Genomic DNA, 14,465 nt, shown 5'->3' on the forward strand with positions numbered 1-14,465 from the left:
CCACCACCACCCCACCAAAGCTAGGAAAATAAAAGTATAAAGCCTGAACAATGGGTCCAGGCTTTCTTCTCTCTCAGCAGCCAGCCACCCTCCCCAGTGAAGAGTCTCCCTAGCCGGAAGGCAAAATCTAGGTTTATGGAAGAGGACCTGACTGCCTGGCTTCTCCAGGACAGTTCTGAACTCTCACGCCTGGAAACCCAAAGGGTGCCATGGAACTGACAGCTACTTCATCAGCACTGTGGTGCCTCTCCTTTGTGAAAATAAGTGCTGCTCCTTAGAGATCAAGAAATAACCGCAGAAAGGAGACACGGAATGATCTAGGTCACACTTCCAGGTCCTCCTTGCTTGTGTACTACAATTACAGTGATTTATTTGCCTCTCTCTCATTTTGGCCTTCACTGACACTCCTCATTGTGATCTCCTGCCATAGAAAGAGAAGGAAGGAGATAATCTTTCACATGCCATAGCACTTTAATAGTTGTTGAGCTAGTGTGCTCAAAGTCAATGTCTGTAAACACAATCTGGCTGCTGAGACATCACTGGTTTAGGTGAAAAGAAGTTATGAGATAGTAATATAAAATTACATTCTACAAAATATATAATTAAAAACTGACCACCTGACAGAGTAGCTATTTCTTTTTTTTTTTTTTTTTTTTTTTTTTTTTTTTTTTTTGAGACGGAGTCTCGCTTTGTCGCCCAGGCTGGAGTGCAGTGGCCGGATCTCAGCTCACTGCAAGCTCCGCCTCCCGGGTTTACGCCATTCTCCTGCCTCAGCCTCCCGAGTAGCTGGGACTACAGGCGCCTGCCACCTCACCCGGCTAGTTTTTTGTATTTTTAGTAGAGACGGGGTTTCACCATATTAGCCAGGATGGTCTCGATCTCCTGACCTCGTGATCCGCCCGTCTCGGCCTCCCAAAGTGCTGGGATTACAGGCTTGAGCCACTGCGCCCGGCCCAGAGTAGCTATTTCTACATGGCTGCCATTCATCTGTTGTGCAGATAGATTGATAAATTGATTCATATTCCAATAGAGGGGCATATGGCAGGGGGCCAGGCCTCATGGTCAGAGATCGAGAATCTAACTTTCCCCTAGACTGTTGTCACTGCCCAGCCTGCCAGCCTGCTCTTCCCACGTGGCCCAGCAATCTCCTGAGGTCTCCATCCTCATGTTGCATGGTAGTTGTTTTTTTCTGGATCACTGTCTAGGTTGAAGTTCTCCAGAAAAGCAGGGGCTGTGTTTATTCTAATCACTGTTACACCCCCAGCCCCAAGTACAATGTCTGCTACTTGGCAGGTAATCAATAAATATTTGTTTTAAATATACATTTGGGTGCAAAACAGCACTTGGTAGTGTGAAGGACGAAAAAAAAAAGCAGCTTTTACTTCTCCCTACTTCAATAGACTCAACTTTTATGTGAACAGCCATATACTATTAAAAGAAGAGAAACACTGAGTTGAAGGATAAAATCCACAAAGGTAGTAAAAATCTGGAATATGTCAACAGAGTCTGTTTTCCACAAAAGCTTCAAAATTATTTTTTAAACAACTTTTGATATTTGAGCATTTCAGTTTTCCCTCTGTATTAGTCCAGTTTAACACTGCTATAAAAACTACCAGAGACTGGGTAATTTATAAAGAAAAGAGGGTTCATTGACTCACAGTTCCGCATGGCTAAGGAGGCCTCAGGAAACTTACAATCACGGTGGAAGGTGAAGAGGAAGCAAGGCACTTCTTACATGGCAGCAGGGTAGGGATAAGGGGGAGTGCCACACTTTTAAACCATCAGATTCATAAGAACTCACTCACTATCATGAGAACAACATGGAGGAAACTGCTACCATGATCCAATCACTTCCCACCACATCCCTCCCTCAACATGTGCAGATTACAATTTGAGATGAGATTTGGATGGGGACAAAGAGCCAAACCGTATCACCCTCCCACTCCTTAAACATAAGCTATAGGTAGGCTTCATTGTCCTCCACAATTCTCTGGATCTCCTCATTCTCTATAAATTTTGGTCAATTCTTTCCATAGACTGGAGCACAAATAGACCATCTGGCTAAGAGACACAACCTTAGAGATAGTATTTTTATATCACTGCATCACAGGTGATATTTTCACAGTGGTTTTGATTTGTGGGAATCAAATAGATTTCAGTGAATAGTATACAAAGATCAAAGTGATATATCTTACATTTGAAGATGGGGTGATATAGGCATGAAGTGATCCTGCTATCTATACAGTTTAAACTTTGTTTTGAAAAGGGATTCTTACCATGTCACATGGGGTTTCATTCTAAAAGGGCATATGCTTGATAAAATGTAACTGTTAATTAAAAATAGAGGGAAGGGGGTAGGACTGGAAATACCTGATTCTTCAGTATTTAAGAAGTAATAGAGTAAGCAACATTTAAAGATGTCAACAAATGAAGTTGGAGATTCTAAGAGTGCCATCATCATCCACACTTTGCTTTCCCATGCATCAATTACAAGAAATTACTAAGACTAAAAGGATAAATTTTCCAGTGCAAACAGTCAGCGCATTCCTATAAAAATGTATAGAACACATATGACAGACAAAAGTCTAACTTCTTTAACATAAAAGTCAGAAAGAATAGGTCAAAAGCCCATTTGAAAATTGCGGAGAACATAAGCAGCCAGTTCACAGAAAAACAAATACCAATATATAAAAGTATACTTATTTACTTTTTAAATATATAAAAGTATACTCAACCTCACACATAATAAAATAAATATAAATTACATAACAATAGACATCTTTTCACCTCTCAGATTCAAAATATTTGATAAAACCTCAGCAGAGAAGTTTGGAGAAATAAACATGGCACTGATATAATGTCAAAGGAGCATTACATGGTAGCACCTCTTTGAAGAGGAAATTTGGTAATGGTTATCAAAATCTTAAATATGCACATCCTTTCCCCTAGCAATGCCATTTCTAAGAATTTAGCTCCTATATATTATTATACATCTGTGGAGGGATATTCACTACACCATTATTTAACATATCAAAAAGAGGAAGCTACCTAAACAACTACCTATGGGGAAATGATTATAGAGTATAAGCATCACCAGAATACTATGACATTTTTCACAAGAATGTGACAGAGCTAGAGGCACTGATAAGGAGCAATTTCCAAGACATATTGTTAAGGCAAGAAAGCAAGATGTAAACCAATGTATTTCCAGTGTACTATTTTTTGTGAAAAAAAAAAAAAAGGTAGATGTGGTGTTTTAAAAATTTGTCCACAAATTCTTTGCCTTTTCTTTTAAGTGGTGGAGTCTAACTCCACTTTCCTTGAGGACTGGACTTAGTGATCATATTTCTAATGAATAAAATAAGGCAGAAGTTACAGCATATAACTTCTGAGACAAAGTCGTAAGAGACATTATGGCTTCTTCCTTGGTCTCTCTGAGATCCCTGCTCGGAAAAAGCCAGATGCCATGTTGTGGGGACACTAAAGAAGGCCTATGAAGAGGCCCAAGTGGTAAAAAACTAACTGTACCTCCTGCCAAATGACATGTGAGTCAGTCATCTTGGAAGTGGATTATCCTGCCCTAATAAGTCCTTCAGATGAGACCATGGCCCTAGCCCCAATAAATCCTTCTAATGAAACCACAGCCTTAGCCCCAGTTAATCCTTCAGATGACATCACAGCTCTAACTGACATCCTCACTGCAACCACATGAGCCAGAACTACCCAACTGATAAGATTTGGCTCTGTGTTCCCACCTAAATCTCACCTTGAATTATAGTAATCACCATGTGTGTCAAGGGCAGGACCAAATAGAGATAATTGAATCATGGAGGCAGTTTCCCCCATGCTGTTCTTGTGATAGTGAGTGAGTTCTTATGAGATCTGATGGGTTTTTTGGGGGTTTCTTTGTTTCTGTTTTTTTTTGAGATGGAGTCTCGCTCTGTCGCCCAGGCTGGAGTGCAGTGGCCAGATCTCAGTTCACTGCAAGCTCCGCCTCCTGGGTTCACGCCATTCTCCTGCCTCAGCCTCCCGAGTAGCTGGGACTACAGGCGCCTGCCACCTCACCCGGCTAGATTTTTGTATTTTTTAGTAGAGACGGGGTTTCACCGTGTTAGCCAGGATGGTCTCGATCTCCTGACCTCGTGATCCGCCCGTCTCGGCCTCCCAAGGTGCTGGGATTACAGGCTTGAGCCACCGCGCCCGGCCAAATTGTAATAATCCTCATGTGTCAAGCACAAGACCAGGTAGAGATAATTGAACCATGGGAGAAGTTTCCCCTGTGCTGTTCTCGTGATAGCGAGTGAATTCTCACCAGATCTGATGGTTTGTAAGGAGCTTCCCCTTTCACTTGGCACTTTTCCTTCCTGTAGCCATGTGAAGAAGGATGTGTTTGCTTCCCTTTCTGCCATGATTGAGAGTTTCCTGAGGTCTCCCAAGCCACGCAGAATTGTGAGTCGATTACACCTCTTTCCTTTATAAATCCAGTCTTGGGCAGTTCTTTATAACAGCATGAGAACTGACTAAGCAACTCACAAATTCCTGACCCAGAAAAACTGAATGATAAATGTTTGTTGCTTTAAGGTTCTAGGTCTTGGGACAATTTGTTACACAGGAATAGATAGTACAGTGAGGATAAGTTTGAATTTGCATAGAATATCTCTGGAAAAATTTTTGGTGGGTATCTCTAGGGAGAAAAATTGGGAGGCTGGGCTTCATAGGTGAAAGAAGACTTAATTATCATTATATTATATCTTTTTATATTTCTAAATTTTACTATTTCAATGTATTATTTTTTCCAAAAAAAATGGTAGGTAGATTTTACAAAATAATCTCATGGACTACATAAACATGTTATACTAAAATTTGTATAAATATATTTAACCTACATTTTATTTTGACTTTACATAAATCAAAATTTTTATAGTTTTTGTAGGCAAAAAAAATTCTAACAATATATAGATGTTTAGTGTCTTAAATATTTCTTACTCACTGTGAAAGAGCTTGCTGGTTCTTTCGTCTACAATTGTTCTCCATTTTCCTTCTAAATTGAACTCCAATTTTGCGTGAATGGCATTGTATCTAGCCCCAGATGATGAATAAAAGTAGGTATAAGCTAGGAGTCAGTAAACTTTCTCTTAAAGGGCCCAGTAATAAATATTTTGGGATTTGTGGTCCACAGAGTCTCTGTCGCAACTACCCAACTCCGCTGTTGGAGAGTAAAAGGAATCATGCAGGATACGTCAAAGAACAAGCATGGCTGGGTTCCAAAAAAAGTTTGTTTATGGGCCCTGAAATTTGAATTTCATATATTTGTCATGAGTCATGAATTATTCTTCTTTTAATGTTTTCCAACCATTTAAAAACATAAGTCATTCTTAGGTTGTAGGTGTACAAAAACAGGTGGCAGGCTAGATCTGACCTGCATGCTACAGTTTGCTAACCCCTGGTATATATAAGCCAATCTCACACCCTTGTGCTTGTAAAAGACCTGGAGGGGGTTGGGGCATAGAATCCAGTTCCAGCCATTAGACACAGGAAAAGTCTGCTGCAAGAGTTATCAGGAGCATTTCTCCTCCCTGATGAAGGAGGAATGGGAATAAGAAGAAAACTCCTGGCCTTTCCCTCCAGCTTCCTACTTGAGATATTGCTGGTCAGGATTTGGTGCTTAAGGCTAAGGCAGCCATCTTTTGATGATACAGGGAGACAGAACACAATGAACTAATCTGTGCCTTTGATGACAGGGGTAAGATGCTTCATCCACCTATCTCTGGATTTCTTGTTGTATGATAAAAATAAACTTCTGATTAAAGGCACTTGTTACTGGATAGTTTATTAATTGCAGCTGACCACACTCTTAATGATGTTCTCTTCAACATTAAATACCATACTGTAGTATCGGCTGGGGCATAAGTATCATTTATAACAAACTCTTAACATATACCAAATTGTTAGCCCATTTGCCACCTAACTTGAGAGTAAAGTTCTGAAAGCTTGGCAGGGTCCCCCACTCAAGAGGAGGAAAAAACAATAAGAGACTGTCTTAAATTCAAGACTGGGAAATTTTCATAGCAGCATTAAATGAAATAGATTTTATACCTAAGCACCAACAGCTCCAAATTAAAATGTTGCTTTCAGAAGGAGGAAGTGGGCCTGTCAATACAAGCGTGGATTTTAGCCGAAGATGGACTTAGATACTGTCTCCCTGTGGGGAGGAGAATGGGCTGACAAAAAGCATGGGGGTGTTTTTTTGGAAACTGTCTATGTTGTGAAGAAAATGTCTCCCCCAACTATGCCCAGGTATAGGGCCCAGTTTATAAATCAACACTCAGGCAGAAAAAAACAAAATTAATGCTGGAAAATTTTAGAAGATTTGAATGCCTTTATAACTCTCACAAAAACTTTTTCTTTACTGAATATGACAGGAGTTCAGAGAATGATAGACCAAAGATCACCTATTTTAGGAAATCCTGAAGAATCTATACCAGTCATTATCAGAGGATCCTACACTCTGTGGACTGGAAAGGAAAATGGTTTTGTCTCACCAAATATAATTAAATCAACAACTATTTAGTGACTACCGCTGTGTCTGCAAGTCCTCCTGCTGCATGCTCCTGTAGCCTGCTGCTCATCCGCCATCCCCCTTCCCTTCCTACCAGCATTAACTGGCTATCTGTTATGTGTCAAACAGCATGCAGAGGGCTGAAAGAACAATGATGGGGAAAACTACATGGTCTTTGCAGTGCAGGCTTCCAGTGGAGATGCTATAGACATAACGTATTACATTGCCCCATGTCTGTCTTCTGTGCTAGATGGTAAACTCTGGGAGGACAAGAAGCTTGTCAGTCCTGCTTACCAACGTGTAAGCACAGAGTCCAACACACAGTAGGAAATACATCCACATGTATTGAGTTAACGTATGGAGCCATAGCATGAGGATCCCCTTGAGCCTCAAGCACGGAGCGGAGTGTTGGCTTTTACATACTCCTTCCACTTCTAGGTTTTATCTAGTTATCTGAAAGGACACGATACATTTACATGCCTAAAAACCCAGTGTAGTATTTCTGAAGGTTTTCTGTGGGTCTTTAGATATTCAAGGAAATGGGATATCTGAGTCAGCCGACAAAGGCTGGCTGTGTGAAACCAAGGACACAAAGGAAACCCCATATGAGGGGAGGAACCCGTGCTGAAGGTAAAGAGACACGCTTGTTTTCATGAAGCACATGGCCCGTCAGCCCAGACAGAGACGGGAGCTGTGATGTGTGCACATGGCAGGAAAGAGCTGCAAATTCCCAAAGCCACCAGCATCCTGTAACCCTGCTGCCAAGGTGTCTCCATGGAAAAAGGTGGCTCTGTTTCTCTCACAAGGGACACTGGGCTGGGACAGTGGGGAACTGGGCTTGTGTCTTACAAAGCAGCCGTCCACTCAACCCACTATGTATCTGCACCAAAAAGCACAGTGGAGGGCCTGCCATGAGCCCACTGCAGTGGCAGGTGGTGAGAACAGAGAAGCAATGATGACAGGGCTCTCACTGAGTGTGGCGGGGATATCCCCACCCCCAGCGCGCATGTGTACACTCACACCTGTCTGTATGTAAGAGATTATACAAAACATCATTCTCCACCAATTTCCACCCCAAGTAACCCGGCACTGATTTCATGTATGTCATCCATAAGCAGATTTTCTAAGACAATAAAAAAAATTACAAAAAATTGTTTTAAGGGGAGAATGAAAGTCTCAGAAGTGCATCTTTGCTCACGTTCCTTCAGAACACATAGCACACACATAGTTGTGAAAATAACACCTCCCTTTCAAGCTCCCTGGAGACCCAGCCCCGTGGAACAAATCTCAATATGCTCTCTCCCAGTGACATGGCCACAGAGAGCCACAGCTTACTGGTCTACCAGGAGTCCATCAGCTGCTGGTCCTGGCTCATTCTTGCCCAGCTGTGTGGTGTGACAATGCTTGGAAGGCTCTTTTTTTTTCTGGAGGGGTGGGGGCTTATTTCTGGATGACAGTGCTTATTCAAAGGCCATGTCCTTCTTGAGTTTTGCTGTGTTTCATCAGGTCAGTTTCACCTCTTTGGAGAACCCACATGTGAACACAAAGGCAAGCTTTTTTAGCTCAGCAATAACTGTTTACAGGTAAACAGGTGGTGTCCAAATCCTGAGTGGCCCAGGACTCATCACTGGTCAACACTGAAGTTTTTTTAAGTCATGTCAAATCTGCCAGGAAAGCTGTAGCTCAGACTGTCCCACCCGAAGACCCTGACTCAAAGCTCACACGCCAGATTAGGGCAACCAAAGCTGTACGCAAGACTTTTTTGGTGTGACTAAATCTCCACTACCCCTGAACTCCTTACTTCAATGAAGTTCTTACTTAACTCTTTGCTGCTAGTGTTTTGCCTGTTGTTATTATGTTATTGTGTGATTATGTTATTATGTTGTTACCCTTTGTTATTACGAGGAAAGAAAAAGAACCTTTCTTACTAAATATATTACACAGTTACCCTATAATTTGATGACAAATAATTAACGCTTCTTTGAGAAAACAAAACTAAAAGTTAGCATAATCAGCAATTAATTGACCACAAAATAATTTAAGGACTTTCTTGGCTGGTGCTATATGTTCCTGGCTTTTGTACAAAAATATATCCTTGCATGCTTGTACAATAAAACAAACTGATGAATTAATAACATGACAACTCTCATAAAGATGGAGAATATATTAGATAACTAATTAGAAGTAGATGTGGGGCAATTATTATTACATGTTACTACATAGTTAGCCATTACTTTTTGGTATATTTGTAACCAATATATTTATTTTTAACAAAATAAGAAGAGAGGCCAGGCATAGTGGCTTGTGCCTATAATCCTAGCACTTTGGGAGGCCAAAGTGGGAGGGTCACTTGAGCCCAGCAGTTGAAGACCCGCTAGAGCAACAAAGTGAGACCTCCGTCTCTACAAAATTTTTTTTAAAAAAACTAGCTGGGTGTAGTGGTGCATGCCTGTGGTCCCAGCTACTCAGAAGGCTGAGACAGGAGGACTGCTTGAGCGCAGGAGGTGGAGACCAGCCTGGGCAACATAGTGAGACCCTGTCTCAAAAAAAAAAAAAATTTGGAAGAAATGTGAAAGTTAGGAGTTCCCAAATAGAATACGGGCGAATTTTAAAATGTGTTTGTTCAGCTGTCATATGAAGGCTAGGAGAATGTTTGAAAGAATATTGCAGTATTTTCCTTTAAGCCCAGCTGTGAATTCCACACTCCAGCTATGCCGTAAAAACCCACCATGAGGACGCACCTAGGTGTGTTCACAAAACCCAGGTCAGGTGTCCACTGTAGAAAAGAACCCAGACAAAACTGAGCTCAAACAAGGAGCCTAGAAAAGGCTAATTCTGGCAAAGAAATCCTATTCTGAACTAATTTACAGATTTTACATCAAGTATTTCAAACTCAGAAAATATGAGTCTAAAGGGTGTTTGTTTAGTTTCGTTTTTTGCTTGTTTTTTGCTTTGGTGTCTGTCATTTTTGTTTTGTTTCATTTTGTTTTCAAAGAGCATGATTGGTAGGATAAGAAGAAACTGAGACACAGTATCAATACTGTGAGGCTCATCATAAGCGGCCCCTCAGAAGTTAACCAATCTCAGCCGGGCGGGGTGGCTCAAGCCTGTAATCCCAGCACTTTGGGAGGCCAAGGTGGGTGGATCACTTGAGGTCAGGAGTTTGAGACCAGCCTGGCTAACATGACGAAACCCCGTCTCTACCAAAAACACACACAAAAAAATTAGCCAGGCGTGGTGGCACATGCCTGTAGTCCCAGCGACTCAGGAGGCTGAGATACAAGAATCGCTTGAACCCAGTCTGTGGAGGTTGCAGTGAGCTGAGATAGCACCACTGCACTCCTGTCTAGGTGACAGAGCAAGAACTTGTCTGAATTAAAAGAAAAAAAAAGTTAACCAATTTCATCATTTGGAGATCTATTTGTTTCCTTAAGAAAAAAGAAGTTAACAACTGAACACCAAGTCAATCATCAGAATAAAGCATTGTGGATAAGCTGCCCATCCTATCCCGCTGCTGGTGCTAGGCCACGTGCTTCTGCCTACACAAACTCCTCCCAAGCAATATTTGAGAAAACAAGTTGTATGAAAACGACTTTTCATAACATTCTTATCCCTAGAGATTGGAGGTAATTAGGTACCTAGAGGGATTTTCCCTAAAAATAAATAAAATAAATAATGGCAGGGGTAACTGTTTCTGTGCAAAATCAAAGCAAGTGTATGGGAGCAACACAGATGTAACAATAGGAACAATAGCAATGTGTACTATGCTTATTTCCAGCCAGGCACTTTTCTAAATGCTTTCTGTAATCTAATTCTCTATTCCTCACGGTAACCTCAAGGGCTAGGTACTATTATTGTCCCCATTTTATCAATGAGACAACAATGATACCAAAAGGTTAAGTAACTTGCCCAAGGTCACACGGCAAGAAATTAGCAAAGCCAGGATTTGATCCCAGACCCACTGGCTCTAAAGTCCACGTTCTTGATCACCACACTAGCCAGCAGCCAGACACCCATTCAAGCCTTCACCACATCCCACACCTGTGTTCTGTGCTGGAGATGGAATGATGAATTTCACACAGCTGAGGAAAGAGGCATAGCAGGCTGAGGGCAGTGCCTTAGCAGGGACATCTGTCTGGGACTGGAAGAGATAACTCTTGGACTTGTGGCAGATAACCAGGCAGGAGGGTAGACAGGGACGACGACAAGAAACTGCATTCAGGCAGAGGGTACATAATGTACAAAGTTTCAAGGCAGGAAAGAACGTGGCTCCCTCAAGGAACAGTAAGTAGTTTAATCCAGCTGGCATAGCGAGACCACAGGTAACAAAGGGTGGGGACACCCAGCAACGCCAAGCCAAGGCCAGAGAAAGGAGGCAGAAATAACATCACAAAGGGCCTGTGGGCTGCCTACGCAGTGGGGATTTACCTAAAATTCTGCAATAAACAACTAAAGAATTCAACACTAAGAAATAAAATGATCAGATCTCATCCACAGCTCACTGGTTATTATAAAGAGACTGGATTGGAGAGGACAGAGAGAACTGAAACAGGGAGACTCATCAGAAGCTGTTACTGTACATCAAAACTGTGCTAAGGGGCTGTGTGCGGGAATCATGTATCCCTACAACCAGAGCAACGGGAAATTTCTTAATCCAAGGTGATGGAGAGGAGCAGATTTGGGGCCACACAGCAGCACTGCACTCCAGCTCTTCCCAGCAGTCTCCCAGGGGCTGATGTCCTGAGGTTATGTCCCAGGGTCTTGAAAAAGGCCAGAAACAGCACCTTCTCACTAGGGAAGAAACACACACCCCTTCTTTCCCAAGTCCCTCGCCACCCAAACCATTTTTAAAATTCTGATGTTAATCACTTCCAGAGCATTTCCTTTTATTTATTAAAATGTGCTTGCGTTTCAGCCAGAGAGATTTAGACGGTAACTGGTTTCTATAAGCTCGAAAGTATTTCTGAAGGATTATGATTCAGCATGCAATGCACATTCTTGACCTTATTATCTCCAGCTTTCCTGGGTCTGGCCAAAGGTCCTCAGAAAAGGCTTTTTAAACAAAGATCCCGGTGTGAACTGCTGCTGGACTTTGTTCTTTTATTTTTCATGCCTTGTAAATAATTCCTGTTTAAAATGAAAACTTTCTCAGTGGTGTCTCTACAGATTCCCCTACAGAATCCTTGCTCTCTTCCCATGTGAACTGAAGTTAAAAACATGACATACAAGCAGATGATGTTCAAGCCAACGGCATCTTGTATTCTTCCAAATTAAATGCTAAAACATTCAATAAACACTATGTCAATAAGGCTCCACTTTCCCCCCTAAATGTGCATTGTTGGTTCTACCAAAATGGAATACCTTTTTGGAGTCGAAAACATTGACCAGCTTTGGGTCTCTGAGATTGAGTCTGGAAGGCACCTCCCACATTGAACCTACCTTCAAGTATTAAAGCTTCCTTTGGCAGAAATCCCTTTGAACAACAATAGGATGTGTTGCCTTTTTTTTTTTTTTTTTAACTTTTTAGTTAATTCGTTAATAACCTCCTGACTAGCAGGGCCAGTTAGGATTTTCAGGACAAAGGACAGTGGGATGCTGAACCCACAACCCCACATCCTCATCGCCCCCCGTCGCACTCTCCATTGCCCCCACCCCCAAAGTCTTTGCTTCCAAACCATTGAGTCCTCCCGCAAATGCTCTGAAAACTCTTCTTTAGGAAATCCTCGCAGTCCCGCCTCCCTCCCGCGCATGGAAGCGCCTGGTGACAATCAGGACACCACCGAGGGCTCCTCCCCGCGCGTCCCTCTGGGGTCTGAGATGACTAAGACCTCGAATGCAAGGGGGTCGTCCTTAGAGTTCAGGGAAGCGAGCTTTACCTTGACGAAGAGGGTAATGTCGTGCTCCTGCCCCAGGGCCCGCTCCTCGGACGCCTCTCTGTCCTCCCGGCGGCCGTTCATGCGCACGGCCTCGTCGCCACCCTCGGCGGGGCCCTCCTCGGCCAGGTGGTTGCTGAGCTGGGCTTCAGGCTCCGCGGCGCACCTGGAGGCCTCCCCTTGTGGGCTGCTGTCGGGGAATTCCTCCTCGCCCCCAGCTGCGGCCTCCTCACTTGGCCCCTCCGGGCTCTGCTCTCGCCTCTCCTCTTCCTCCCCTGACTCCTGCTGGGGCCCATCCCCTACCCCGTCCTCGACAGCGTCTGCCCTCGAGTCCCCGGGACCCGCTTCCTCGGACCCCTTTCCCCCCGGGACCTCCGTCTCCTCCGCTGCGTCCCAGGCAAGCTCACCAGGGCTGCGCCCCTCGCTCTCCCCGGCTGCGACCTCAATTGCCTCCGCCTGGGGCGGGAGGCTGCGGTCCCCTCCTTCCTGTGGCTCACCCGAGACCCGGCGCGTCCCTCCTGCCGGACCCTCGGCGTCCATGCTGTCGCCCGCCGGGCCCTCGGCTTCTACCGTGTCCCCCACAGGGTTCCCCGCTTCTACCCTGTCCCCCACAGGGTCCCCCGCTTCTACGCTGTCCCCCGCCGGACCCTCCGCGTCTACGCTGTCCCCCGCCGGACCCTCCGCTTCTACGCTGTCCCCCGCCAGGCCCTCCGCGTCTACGCTGTCCCCCGCCGGACCCTCCGCGTCTACGCTGTCCCCCACCCGGCCCTCGGCTTCTATGTTGTCCCCCGCCGGGCCCTCCGCGTCTACGCTGTCCCCCGCCGCCCCGGGCGCGCTGCCTTCCGGGGCCTCAGGTCTCTGCTCCGCCTCCTCCTGCCTCTCAGGGGCCGCAGAGTCCTCTGGCTCCCTCTGAGCCTCCCCGCGGGGCTCGCCCTGGGCGCCGCGCCCGGGGCTCGCCCCCTCCACCTGCTGCGCGCTGCTTGTCTCCTCCCCTCCCTGGGGCACCTGGGCAACCTCCGGGGCTCCCTCCTCGGCCTCCGCCTCGCGGTGCGCCCCCCTCGTGCCCCACGCCTCGGCCTCAGGGCCCCTGTCCGGCCCGCCGCCTCCCGCCTCCTTCACCGCGGCCGCGCCCCTTGGCGCCTCCTCTGCGCCCTCGCTCCCCTCCGGCTCCTCTGCCTCCTCGCCCGCGGATCCCGGCTCTCCGGGTCTCTCAGCCAGAGGCGCGGGGACCTCCAGCGGCCCCTGGGGACCTGGGGCACCCCCCTCCGGCTCCGCGGCCTCGGCCATGGCCCCAGATCCCTGTCCTTGATCGGGACTCCTTCCTTGACGCTGCTTAGGGTCGGTGGCGCTGGGCAAGGTGCGTGCTGCGGCGCCCTCTGTGCCCCTTGAAGGACGCCGGGTCAGGGCTCCGGCGGTAAAGGTTTAGCCGGGGTGCTGGGGCCTTGCGCGGGACCCTCAGGGAAAACTCCGCTTGGCCCCAAGCCTCTGCGCCCCTTCTGCCCAGCTGAAGCTCTCTGCACTCTTCCTCCACTGCTGGAGCTTCTCTCCGATTGCGCGTCTGCTTCCCACCCGAACCCCGATCTCGCCCACGGGCCGCTGAGGTGCAGTGGACGCCTGGAGAGGGCTGCTTCGCGCCTCCACCTTTGGCAGTGCCTGGCCCGCTGTCTGCTGTCTGGGGTTGACCAGAAGTCCTTGGTGCCAACTCCATCCCCTGGGGCTTGGGCGGGGTTTGTCTTCCCCTCCTCCCTCCCATGTTTGGGTGGCCTAGGAGCTTGGCCAATGAACAGCCTTTCTCGTGACCCTTGTGGATGTTGATGAAAAGATTCTGGTTCTCCTGGCCGCTTGAATGTTCTCTGGAATGGCTTCAACTTCCAGAGTCATTTAAATCACCCCCTCCAAACACACACCCCGACACCCAAACACCTAATCCCCACCTTACCCCAGGAGTGAAGCATCAAGCTCCCCCGGTACCCAACTGAAGATGTCCACATTGTGCCAGGTGTCCAAGAGCAAGGGTGTAAATCCCGGAGAGA

The 14,465-nt window shown here is 45.9% G+C and overlaps 1 protein-coding gene across 1 annotated transcript in view; it reads right to left on the reverse strand.

The window, feature by feature from the left end:
* CLIC6 (chloride intracellular channel 6) overlaps nucleotides 1-13,763 on the reverse strand; it is a 47,509-nt gene extending 33,746 nt beyond the window's left edge. Inside the window, exon 1 of the mRNA XM_005548748.5 lies at nucleotides 12,436-13,763. Within this exon, the coding sequence (XP_005548805.3) occupies nucleotides 12,436-13,719 (1,284 nt within the window). The 5' untranslated portion in view covers nucleotides 13,720-13,763. The remainder of the gene's footprint in view (nucleotides 1-12,435) is intronic.
* Nucleotides 13,764-14,465: the final 702 nt, after the last annotated feature.

The sequence above is a fragment of the Macaca fascicularis genome, chromosome 3 (assembly GCF_037993035.2).
Source record: "Macaca fascicularis isolate 582-1 chromosome 3, T2T-MFA8v1.1".
NCBI classification, from domain to species: domain Eukaryota; kingdom Metazoa; phylum Chordata; class Mammalia; order Primates; family Cercopithecidae; genus Macaca; species Macaca fascicularis.